Source organism: Myotis lucifugus, unplaced genomic scaffold (genome assembly GCF_000147115.1).
Source record: "Myotis lucifugus unplaced genomic scaffold, Myoluc2.0 scaffold_383, whole genome shotgun sequence".
NCBI lineage: Eukaryota > Metazoa > Chordata > Mammalia > Chiroptera > Vespertilionidae > Myotis > Myotis lucifugus.
In genome coordinates, this window is record NW_005871431.1 from 522,264 (window position 1) to 534,025 (window position 11,762).

General features: G+C 57.2%; 1 protein-coding gene and 1 long non-coding RNA gene across 5 annotated transcripts; one reads left to right on the forward strand and one right to left on the reverse strand.

The window, feature by feature from the left end:
- Window positions 1-621: 621 nt before the first annotated feature.
- Window positions 622-8,935, reverse strand: ARHGAP45 (Rho GTPase activating protein 45). Of its 4 annotated transcripts, none has more exons than XR_002826034.1 (21): window positions 8,609-8,935; window positions 8,309-8,393; window positions 8,156-8,228; window positions 7,980-8,046; window positions 7,552-7,859; window positions 7,273-7,383; window positions 7,118-7,198; window positions 5,441-5,629; window positions 5,145-5,282; window positions 4,858-5,048; window positions 4,623-4,741; window positions 4,430-4,513; window positions 4,186-4,290; window positions 3,907-4,079; window positions 3,545-3,733; window positions 3,314-3,451; window positions 2,837-3,063; window positions 2,546-2,753; window positions 1,517-1,625; window positions 1,039-1,423; window positions 622-1,005 (listed from the first exon to the last, which is right to left on the reverse strand). XR_002826034.1 is itself a non-coding variant. In XM_014467219.2 (21 exons), exons 1-21 carry the CDS (start codon window positions 8,811-8,813, stop codon window positions 1,092-1,094), a joined length of 3,027 nt encoding a protein of 1,008 aa, XP_014322705.1. In that variant the 5' UTR covers window positions 8,814-8,935; the 3' UTR covers window positions 622-1,091. The 4 variants fall into 4 exon arrangements, 3 of the variants coding, with proteins under 3 accessions (XP_014322705.1, XP_023599052.1, XP_023599053.1); XM_014467219.2 differs by having other exon boundaries at window positions 622-1,423; window positions 7,552-7,616; window positions 7,722-7,859; XM_023743284.1 differs by having other exon boundaries at window positions 622-1,423.
- LOC111823048 lies at window positions 5,007-9,480 on the forward strand. Its single transcript, XR_002826036.1, has 2 exons — window positions 5,007-5,258; window positions 9,183-9,480. It is a non-coding gene; the product is annotated as an uncharacterized LOC111823048 (long non-coding RNA).
- The last annotated feature ends 2,282 nt before the right edge of the window (window positions 9,481-11,762 follow it).

Below are 11,762 nucleotides of genomic sequence, written 5' to 3' on the forward strand. Positions count from 1 at the left end.
TGTAAATTGTGCTGCTATGAACATAGGGGTGCATATATCCTTTCTGATCGGTGTTTCTAGTTTCTTGGGATATATTCCTAGAAGTGGGATCACTGGGTCAAACGGGAGTTCCATTTTTAGTTTTTTCAATACATTTTTTAGAAAAGGAAATGCAGCTGGCAGCTGGTACTCGAATAGCACAGATGAAGTGTGTTTTTCGTCTTCTGGAAGTTCTACTGGATAGTGCTGAGGCAGCGTTTATGGAGGTGGTTATCTCATGTACATGTTTGCATAGCTTGCCTCAAAGGCTCCCTGGGCTCACACCCCTCACTGGGCCATTTGGGGTAGACTTTCCTTCCTCACACCCTCCCCAGCGAGGAAGCAAAGGAACCCCATGTCCCGTCCCCCAAGTTGCCATTCAGATTAACAACTTTAAATGTTTTTTAAAATATATATATATTTTTTTATTTCAGAGAGGAAGAGAGAGGGAGAGAGAGAAACATCAATGAGAGATAAACACTATCAGCTGCTTCCTACATGCTCCCTACTGGGAATCGAGCCCACAATCTGGGCATGTGCCCTGACCAGAAATTGAAATGTGGCCTCCTGGTTCATGGGTCGACACTCAACCACTGAGCCACACCAGCTGGGCAGCAACTTTATTTTAAGCAAAATATGTACACATGTGAAGGGAGATCCCATCATGTACCTAAACCCCAGATGTCCAAACCCAATTCTGCCATCTGGTCCCTGACATTTGTCTGGCTGTCAGAGCGGCCTCCACAGCCCGGCAACCAAAAGTTATAGGTCAGGGCAGGTCCAAGGAGTGGCCAGCCCTGAGCAGAATGCTGGGGTCACTCAGGCAGTTCCTCTGTCCACAGAGCCCCATGGTGACTCCTGAGAGCAAAGTCCCCAGCTCAGCCAAGCGGGTCATGCAAAGGGGCACTGGGTGGACCATGGACTTGCTCCCGGAAGCTTGTGGAAAAGGTGGCTGTTGATGCCCTCACCACTGTGGGCCATTGCAGCCTAGGCACAGAGCCTGGCACAGTATGGCCAGGCCTGGGGACATGCACAGTGACAGGAGCCACAGCACAGGCCACCCAAGGTCCCAGCTAGACAAACTCGGGCCTGCTCTCCGAGCCAGTGCCTGCTATGACATGCCTGTCACCATGCTTCATGGCGGGCAGCGGACTCTCAGCTACATTGTTGGACTGGTTGGTGTTGTACTGGGACAGCCCCTCCCAGTCACCATCCTCCCCAGCTGAGGGTCCCAGCTGCTCCTCACTGCCGCTGTCCCCAGCCTCCTCCGCGCTGGCCTCACTGCCCTGCTTCTCCAAGAAGCTGAGGTGGTGCAAGGCTCCCCCCTCTGCCGGGGACAGCAGCTCTGGGGCCTCCTCCAGTTCTGAGTCAGAGTCATTGGAGGCAACATGGGATTCTGGTAGGTCTGTGAGAGGGAGAGACAGAGGGAGAGACATGAGACAGAGGGAGAGACAGGGAGAGGTATCTCCCATTGAGCTCCCTAGGCCGATCCACTCACCTGGGCCTCCGTCCTCAGCCTCTTCCTGCAGGGGGAAGGCAGCCTCCTCGTTGGCCTCCGAGTAGGGTACCTGGAGCAACACCTCAGCCCGCTGGGTGGGCATCCCATACTGCAGGGGTGGCAGGGAGGTCAGGGAGGGGCCTGGAATCCAGCCCGTCCAAGCTCCATTTTCTGGCTTGTAAATTGGCCACATTTTTTAAATCTCTAACAGTTGTCACCACCCGCTGCATCTGAGGCTGAGGGCCCTGTTCCCATGTCATGAGTGACAGCTCTCCCAGCAGGGGCAGCAGGCTCTGGCAGTTGGGTTGGGTCCTGCAGGGACAGCCAGCAAGGACACTGATCCTGAGGCCACACCCAATCTTGTCTCTGGAGACCAGGGACCTGTTGCCCAAACCCCAAGAGATGCCTAAAGACATAAAGACTCAGGCAAAGGGACTGAATACTAGAGCAGGGCCCTGGCCAGGTGGCTCGGTTGGTTGGAGCATTGTCTTGTACGCCAAAAAGTTGTGGATTTAATTCCCAGTCAGGATGTGTATGAGAGGCAACTGATTTTTCTTAGAGAAACATCGATGTGAGAAACGAGTTGCAGGCTCGATCTCCCCGTAGGGGGCATGCAGGAGGCAGCCAATGAATGATTCTCATCATTGATGTCTCTTTCTCCCTCTCCCTTCCTCTCTGAAATCAGTAACAAAACATATCCTCAGGTGAGAATTTAAAAATATATATACTAGAGCAGGGGGCTGTTTGGACACACAAACCTGCAGAAACAAAAACTGTTGGCTTAAAATGAAGACCCAGCAGCCAGGTAAAGTAGCAAGTTGGACCCAGCCAAGGGTCTGGCTGTAGGGCACAGGATGAGCCAACGCCTCTGCACTGAGTGGGGTATCCCCCAGATTTGAGCCCACACTTTGCTTAAAGGACCCCTTGGAGGCTGTCCCTGTGGAAACCAGACACTTCCCAGTCCTCCCCCATCTGCATCCCCCCATGAGCAGACCCTTGCACCTTCCCCTGATCCACCTGCCACCTCACCTGTCCCCTGTTCTCTTCAGGCTTCTCCTCGAAAACCAGGTCATAGTGGGTGATGAGGGTCTCCACGATGCGGGCCTGGTGGGGGTAATCGACCAGGGAGGACAGGGACACGGTGGCCTCTGTGGGCCGTGGCCGCAGCAGCGTGGGCCCGAACACAATGCCTAGATTCCCGGGGGTCATCTTGTTGTCCTGCTCTACCTCCACAATCCTGAGGAGTCGAGGGGTGCAGAAGCAGGTGAGAGTGGCTCCCTGGACCCAGCCACCCTGGACCCCTGCCTGGCTGACCCTCACCTGCGCAGGTGCTGCAGCAGGTACTGCAGTGAGGCCTTGTTCTCGGATGGCAGGTCACGCAGGAGCTCCCGCAACCGGCCTACCATAGCCATGGCCACAGCCTCGCTCTCAGCCGTATCCGGACAATTCCGGGACGCTGCCTTCGCTTCAGCCTCTGCCTTCAGACTGTCCTTGGCCAGCCCCACAAGCTCATGGTAGAGGCGGAAGGAGATGAGTGGCTCAGGCAGCTGCCAAGTGACAGGTGGGGGCAGGAGGAGTGGGGATGAGGGGTGTCATCAGTGATCCTGGCCCAGTCCCCTCCTGTCCTTCCCTGGCCATGCCCCTAGCATCAGCCCGACCCCTGCCAGGTGCTGGTCCCACCCCAACCCATAACCAGATCTGCTCCTGCCCTGGCCTAGCAGCCCACAACCCCAAGAAGCCCCGCCCCTGCCAGGCACAGGTCCTGCCCAGTATCTGCTCTTCCCCCATGGGGCTCACCTGGCGCAGGTAGAGTTTAAGGACATTGCTGATGTCGTGGGGCGAGGCCTGCGACAGCTCCACCAGCTCCTTGCCGTTTTCGAAGGCCTGGCACAGCTTCTCCACACGCGTCTTCACCCCATTCACCCGGTATATGCCCTGTGGGGGTCCACGGTCAGCCTCAGCCCACACCTGCCTCCCCTCCCTGTGCTTCTAGGATGAAGCCCCTGCTGCTGTCCCCACAGTAGTCACCTTCGTGCGCAGAGCCCGCCGCTCGATCTCACAAACACACTTCTTGACAATGAAGGGCACGCCATCGGGAGTGCCACGGGCTGCCTGGCCGAAGTCCTGGCCAAAGAGCTGCAGGCGGCCCTGAAGCTTCTTGTGTCCACACTGGATGGCCAGGGTCTCCAGACACTTCTTGTGGCAGGCCAGGCAGCACTGGGGGCAGTGCACAGTGAGCAGAGAGCCTGGGTCCCCCTTCCCTCCTCCCTGAAGCCCTTATGACCCACTACCCCACAGGGCAGTTTCTGAAAGACAGTCTCGATGGTCACTCCCAGAGTCCCCTGTGCTCCACATGGGCCCTTCTAGCCATCCCTGGGGCCCCCACTCACCTCCTCGCACTCGGCGCCATGGAAGTAGACATAGCTGTTGCACTCCCGGCACTTGGCTGGGGAACGGAGCTTTCGGAGCCTGTGAGTTCGGGCTGCCTTGGAAAGTCCCATGTGGCGGAAGGGCCCACTGGGCACAGCCACTGGAAGCTCAGGGGTCATGCCGTTGAGGTCAGCTGGGGGTGGGACAGGTGGTCATTGTCGCCAAGGCAGGTCAGGACCAGGCCCACAGGCAGAGTCTAAACCCTTCTCCCCTTACTGCCGGGGTCAGAGGCCCCTTACCCTGCTCAAAGGCTGATGCCCCTGCACTGCCCTCCTGGTCCACCAGCTCCTCGCTGGATGACATGGTGCCGCTGGACGACATCCGTTCAAACTTCTTAAAGTCCCCTGAGCAGGAAATAGGGATGTCAGATACCCCAAGCCCAGAGGGAGCAGCATCTGGTTGGCCAGCTGTTCCCCCAAGGGCCCTCTCCATCACCCTGACCACATGGTGAGCTGTCCCCAGCCAGCAGGGCAGGTCCTTCACCTGAGCCAGGGCTGGGGTCCAGACTGCCATCAGAGTCTGGGATGGAGGTTGGCCATGACTTGTGCACCTGGTGTCCACGCCCACCTGCAGAATGGGGCATCTAGTGAAGGGCTGAGTGGGGCTGAGAAGGGCTGGAGGGAGGCCTCACCCACCCCATAATCCTGCCAGGCACCCACCCCCACTGGGCACTCACCCCTGCGCTCCTTGGCAAGCATCCCATCGCTGGGTCCACCTTCATCAGGGGGGCCGCTAGCAGCCTCCGCAGCATCACCAACATTGAAGCTGCCTTTCCGGGCACGCATGACAGGGGACCTGGTGGGGATAAAAGCCAGAAAGAGGAGCCATGATGGGGGTCAGAGAGGCCTCATCATGCTTACCCCCATCTCAGGTGCGAAGCTGGCTCCCAGGGCACGTGCACACAGCCATACCAGTTGCTCGTGGGGACATGAGGCTCAAAGTCATAGTGCACATCAGGCTCCTCATCACGCTGCAACTGGCGCACGTGGGAGGCGTACTGCTGGCCCGGATCATAGAGCTTGCTGCTCTCACACAGCATCTGGAAGTGCACAGGCAGCGGGGCCGTCTGCATGTGCATCATCTGGTAGTAGGAGATGGTCGCCTGAGGGAGATGGGGCATAGGCAGTGAGGTCAGCAGTTTGCACGGGTAGCTGCGCAGCCTGCCAGCAGCCAGAGCCTGGGAGCACCTGGCACCCACCGACTTGATGGTCTGGTCACTCTGCCGGATGACCTCCTGGATCTGTCGAAGCGCCGTCACCTTGGTGTCCTCCAGCTCCTGCTTCTGTGTCTTGGCATCCGCCACACAGGTGCGGTATGTGGCCATGGCTTCCTCTGCCTGGGGTGGGGGTAGGGGGTGCACAGAGAGACCTCAGCCTGGGATTCAAGACCCACACAGAAACCCAGCCAGCAGAACGGTGGGAGGGCTTTCCCGGCAGAATGGAGGTGGGGAACTTCACACAGTGTGTGAGAACTGCCCCTCCCACTCACACCCACCTTGTTCTTGGCCTCCTCTTCCAAGCGCCGCCGCTTGTCCAGGGCCTTGGAGACTGTGCCCCCTGCTCCAGGCCCAGTGCCCACCTGCTCCTCCTCCGTCTTGGCCACCAGCAGGCGGGCCTTGTCATGGTCCTCACAGCGCTGCACGTAGCCCTGTTTGGCCTTGCGAAGGTTGGACTCTGCCTCTTGCTGTGGGCGTGGAAGCAAAGAGACCATTTCCAAACTGTCCTTCAACTGAGCTGGGTCCTGGCTTTCCCCACTTCCCACCCCAGCAGCCAGATACCGAGTCAGGCACCACCACCACCCACGTCCCATGGTAACATCCCATGGCCCAGTGGGCAAACAGGCACCTGCCCAAGAACTGACAGTAGAAGAATAGGAGGTGCCAGCTATCATGGGACGCCAGGAGGAACTGGATCGATCTGGTGTGCCCATCTGACAGCCCGGGAAGCTGAGGCATAGCTAAGCTCTGAACGAGGCACAGCCTTCATCCGCCCCTGACACCTATACCCACCCCCGTCAGAGCGGCTGGTGACGCACACGCTCTTTCACTTCCCCTCTCAGAGAGAACAGTGCAGCCGCCCAGGCAGGAAGTCAAGCACCCTCTGGGTGGGCAGGAAGGCACTTAGTCAAAACCCATGGGCCTTCTGGGGCCACACCTTGCAGCCTGCACCTTCAAAGGCTTAAAGGTAAAGAACTGGTATAGGTACTAGGAGAAACCACGGGGGGATTTTTTAAATAAAAAATTTCGGTGCAAGACACAAAACCCAGAAACCATAAAAGAAAAGACTATTGCCCTGGCCAGTGTTGCTTAGTGCTTAGAGCGTCGGCCCATGCACCAAAGGGTCATGGGTTTGAGTCCCAGTCAAGGGCACATATCTGAGTTGCAGATTCAATACCTGGCCCCAGTTGGGGCGTGTGCAGGAGGCAACCAATTGGTGTACCTCTCTCACATGGATGTTTCTCTCCCTGCCCCCCCCCATCCCTCCCTCCCTTGCTACTCTCTGTAAAAATCAATGGAAAAAATATCTTCGGGTGAGGATTAACAAAAGAAAAGACTACTGCTGGCAATCACAGGTTTCTACCTGGTAAAATAGGCCAAGGAGTGGATCTTAACACACACCATCAGAGGCTGAGTTCTTTAATATGTAAAGAGCTCTGGCAAATCAATAAGAAACAGACCACAGTCCAATCCAGAGGGAGCAAAGGATATGGACCAAGCTTCACAAAAGGGGGGAAAGTGCAGCTCTGGTTTGAGGGGGTAGCTCGTACACTCACACCCCAACCCAGCCATTCCCTTTCAGGCAGAGATCTGAAATAAATGCTTGATCACATATCCAAAAGAGGGCACAGGCTTGTCACAGCAGTGGTGTTTGAAACAGCAACAGCTCAGCAACAATTAAAATACCCATCAATAGAGATTTAGTGAAATAAGTCACGTGATCTCTGCAGCTAAGCACCTGTAAAGAGCCTGGGAAAAGGGAGGAGGGTGGATTGAGGTGGAGCACTCCTCTGGATGTGGGGTGAGTGTAAGAGACCAGACAAGTGCTCAGTAAGATGTCAACGAGTGTACAAGAGGCAGGAAACCACAGTTTGGTGCAGGTCCATGCCTGGGACTGCACCAGCTCAGAGGCCAGCCCGCCCCACCCTTACCCGCCCGCCTGCCTCCCAAGGTACCAGCTTCCTCTGGGCACGGTGCCAGGACTCCTTGATTTCCTTCCTGCGCTTCTCGTGCTCAAGCCGCCGCAGGTTCAGGGGCTGGGGTGAGATGGGCCGTGAGCAGGAGACCCTGGTAACCCCCCTCCTCGCCCAGCCTCCGGGGGGCAGCCCACCTGCATGAAGGTCTGGGTCTGCAGCGTGATCACTGCCTGCGCCAAGCCGTGGCCGAACTCCAGGTCCTGCTCCAGGGCCAGCGAGTAGATGGACAGGAGGGGCATGTGGGGCTTTTGGAGAGGGCGGCAGTTAGATGGGTGGGACAGCACCCAGGCCCTCCTGGAAGCCCTCCCTGGTTCCCTCGGGTTCCCTCAGCCACCTCCATAGCATAGACAGGGAGCCCCTTCCTTTTGGCCCTTCTCAGTTGCAGGGACTCACACCCAGGCCCGTGGCCCCACCTCCTGCATGACGCTCTGTCTGCAGTTGTGGACAATCTTCTGCAGGCCTTTGGCAAAGTCCATCTCTGCAGGGCAGAGAAGAGGAGTCAGTGCAGAGGGGAGGGGAGTGAGCAAGGGGTACGTGAGGGGAGGGGGTCCCCTGGCAGATCTCACCCCAGGCCAGCACTCACCCAGGGCAGTCCGCTTCTCCAGGTAGCCAATGAGGTCCTTCATGTACTTCGCCATGTTCTTAGCGTAGTTCAGGGCCACATCTACGCCTCCCTCACAGCGTTGCAGCAGCATGTCCACCTCCTCGGGCAGCAGGCAGCCTGCAGAGCGGCCTCTCAGCCCAGGCTCCACCCTCCAGCACACCCTCAGTCCCAGTCCTCTGCCCCTCCACCCACCATTCAAGCAAATGCCCGCCCAGTGTGTGTGGCTCAGAGACTCACCAGCATCACAGTCCTCAGCGCAAGGGAGGGCGCCCTCACTTCCCTGTCCGTACAGGTTCTCCATGGACTGTGCAGGGGGAGTGCAGGTGAGCCCAGCCCTGTGCTGGGTCCCAGGTGATGTCCACCCATCAGGAGACCATCACCGCCCCCAGACAGAGAAGGCCATCCCTGCTCACCTGGCTCGAGTCCCCAGGGGGCACTGACAGGAGGGTGCTGCTGTCCACTTCACCCATGAGGAACTCGGACACGCTGCAGGGTCAGGGCTGTCAGTATCCAGAGGTACAAGGGCCCCACACACCCCTGCTCCCGCCCACAGGGCCCGCGCTCACGTGCTGCTGAAGGAGACGGCAATGGTCTCCAAGGCCTTCTCAAACTCTTGCTTGTCTGCCTCGTTGTTGCACTCGTAATGGAAGGCTGGCGGGCAGAGACAAGGACGAGGAGGCTTGGCTCACTTTGGGATGGGACCACCCCTACAACTAAGTGAAGGGGGCCCTGAGCCCAGGGAAATCATTGCAGCAAGTGTGCCCACCAAACTCCTAGCTATCCTTCAAAACCCACTTTAAACACCCCCTCCTCCAGGAAGCCCTTCCAGGCAGAGAGCCCTTGCTGCTCTGTCCTGGCCAGCTGACCTTTGACCTTGGCAATGAGGGTGCCCGCAGCTGTGAGCGTTTCCACAGTGTTCAGCAGTGGGTACTTGCAGATGACCTGGCGCATCACTCGTAAGGCCTCGCCCAGGCACTCATGGGCCAGCGGCCGGCGGGCCTCCAGGAGATCTGCGGGCAGAGCAGGTATGAGCAGGGAGGGAGTGGGTGGCCCCAGAGACAACCTGCCCATGTATTCCTCAAAGATCCTGTCCCCAGGTGGGAAAACTGAGGCAGAGGTGGGAGGGGGCAGCTGCCCGAGGCTTACTATGGGACGTCAGGTAGGGCACTGTCCCTCTCTTGGCTGCTGGCCAGGGCAACAAAGGCCAGACCTTGGCCTAGGCAGTCCCTTCTGCTCAGAACACTTTCCTCATCCCTCCAGAAAGCAAACTGCTTGTCCTTCAAGTTGCAGTCCTGGTACCTCCTCCTTCCTGCAGCCCACCTGGCCCCTTCCCTGCCCCAACCCTTCAGGGCTGCTCAAGGCTCTATCCAGCTCTCTCCCTTCCCTGCCTGCCTGGATACCAGGCCTCAGGCACCCTGTTATCTCACACTCTCCCAACAGCCGCCCCATGACACAGGCACTGTCATCATCCCCATTTTGCAGATGAAGAAACTGAAGCACAGAGAGGGAAAGTCATTTCTCAAGGATCACACAGCTTTTCCACCTACACTATGTTTGAAGGCATGAGAGCGACACACAGAAGGACCCTGCCTGGCTTTATCTCCAGGGCAAAGGGGAACCCTAGGCCAGTGATGGTGAACCTATGACACGCCTGTCAGAGGTGACACGCGAACTCATTTTTTTGGTTGATTTTTCTTTGTTAATGGCATTTAAATATATAAAATAAATATCAAAAATATAAGTCTTTGTTTTACTATGGTCGCAAATAATAAAATTTCTATATGTGACACGGCACCAGAGTTAAGTTAAGGTTTTTCAAAATGCTGACACGCCGAGCTCAAAAGCTTCGCCATCACTGCCCTAGGCGGTGTTGGAGCACAGGGGGTCAAGGTTAGCTCTGTATCTTAGAACTGTGGTTTTAGATACTCTCTTCAGATGTTCTGAAAAGCAGCATGTGCAGGCAGAACAGTGTGTGCAAAACACACCAATAAAAACAAAACCGTAGCAGTGTCTGTAAGGGGAGGGGACAACTAGATGCTAAGACCCAGGAGGCCTGGGGGCCGGCTGGGATGACAGCTCTGACACCTGTTGGCCTTCTGTCTCTGTGCCTGGTGGGCCTGCTCAGAACATAAGTGGAACCTGAAAATAGGCCCGACCCTTTTCAGCACTGAGGACCCCTTGGGATGGCCCTCGTGCCTTGAAACCTGGGGGGTCCTGACACCGAAGCCAACTCAGAGCCATAAAGGGGCTTCAGGAATCCAGGGAAGATGCCGGGGAAAGGCCAGGCCAGGCCCCTTCCCAGGACATTCCTTCCACACACCTGGCCCCTCGCCCTTGTATTGCCTGGCCTCAGCCACCCGGGTCCCTGCAGCACCCCCACCCGGAAGCTGACGCCAGGGAAGCCGACTCCAGAGAAGCCTGGACATGTTCAGCTTGGCATGGCCAAGCCAAGTGCAGCAGCTGCTGCGTCCCCAAGCGCCATGTGCTCCCAGAGGGCTGGGGACCCCGCTCCCTGCTCTGTCCCTTCACCTCGGGGTCCCATGCAGCAGCATACTGGTCCCCAAGACAACACACAATATGCTGAGAACACCTGGTAACAGTCACTATAAGCCTCAGGTATCTTATCTGTGAATCAGGGCAACCATAAGCCCTGAGCGTATAGTTGCCCTGATTCACAGATAAGACACCTGAGGCTTAGAGAGGGAGGCAGCTGGTCCAAGGTCTCACAGCTGGACAAGCAGGGGCAGCACAGGATTCAAACCCACATCCCCGCCGCTCCAGTCTCTTTCCCAGGCCCAGGACGCCTGAGGCATGATGAAGTGTGTCCCCAACCCTATCCCAACCGCCTCCAGGACTCAGCCCCACCCAGACCAGGCCTCCAAGGAAGTGCCAGAATAGGAAAGGAACCGAGATTAGCGAGTTTCCCCAGGAAAGAGCTCAGGCCCTGCCTCTGTGACCAGATAACCTTGGGGGTTCCCACTCCCACCCAGAAGGGGCTGGGCCTCTACACAGAGCTCCTCGTTAGCGCCCTGAAGACACAGAGGCCACTCAGGCTGAGGCTGGATCTGGCCCTGACCCCTCCTTAGCTGGGTGAGCCGGAGATCAGTGCCCCACTCCTGGCCTCAGTTTTCCCATCTATAAAATGGGTGCCTAGGGGGAGCTGGGCAGAGCACTTGGTGTGGTCTTGGCACTGTGGTTTCCGGGAGGAGCAGGCAGCACACAAGGTGCTGTGCCTGCCTGGTTTGAGGTGCCTGCCAGGGACAAACAGGAAACAGATGAAAATAACTCAGCAGGAAGCCAGGCTGTCAGTCTTGTGGAGGAGAAAACGGAACTGCCATCCCACAAGCTGCTCCCTCCTGCAGCTCACATGCTGTCCTTCCTGCCCCTTGTCCCTTCTGACTCTCTCCATCAGACCTCAGCCTGCCTCTAGCCCACCTCGGCCCAACACACAAGTCCGACCGCTGCTCTAACACACTCTGTGGATCCCCACTGCCCTCAGGATAATGTCCAGGATCCTTCTCCCTGTCATCCTCAATCCCTTCAGCTTCACACACTTCATATACCAGCAAATCTCGTTCCTCCAAACACAACTCCATTTCATGTTTCTGAGCCAGTGCACATGACGTCTCCTCTGCTTCAATGCCTTGCCCTCCTAGTTTCCACCAAACTCCTACACATCCCTGAAAGCCCTAGCTGCAGCGGTTGCTTCCATAAAGATCCCCTTCTGAGCCTCCCCAAGTCCTCCTCTTTACCTTGCCTGGATCCCACCGGGTTTGGGGTATCTGTATCTACCTCAGTCTCCCCCCCCCCCCCCCCACTGGGCTCAGATTCAGGCGGGTCTCTCCATTAGTAAAATTATTTTCTTTGATTTCTAAGGGCCCTGGCGAAAATTGTACTCTTACATAGGTCTGGGATATATCTCCCACGGTTTCGTACGGGCGCACTTATCTGTGGGGATTGTCATATACCACCTTTCCCCCTCTTCCTTAGGATCCTGTTTCACGCTCTGTGAATAGGATA

Excerpts from the sequence above, each read along its gene's own strand:
- ARHGAP45 (XM_023743284.1), bottom strand. The coding sequence starts at position 8,813 with ATGGGCAGGTTGTCTCTGGGGCCACCCACTCCCTCCCTGCTCATACCT. Across the intron at positions 7,384-7,551 it reads GACAGAGCGTCATGCAGGAG|CCCCACATGCCCCTCCTGTC; the intron begins GTGGGGCCACGG and ends CCTCTCCAAAAG. Across the intron at positions 4,514-4,622 it reads GCTTGCCAAGGAGCGCAGGG|GTGGGCGTGGACACCAGGTG; the intron begins GTGAGTGCCCAG and ends CCCATTCTGCAG.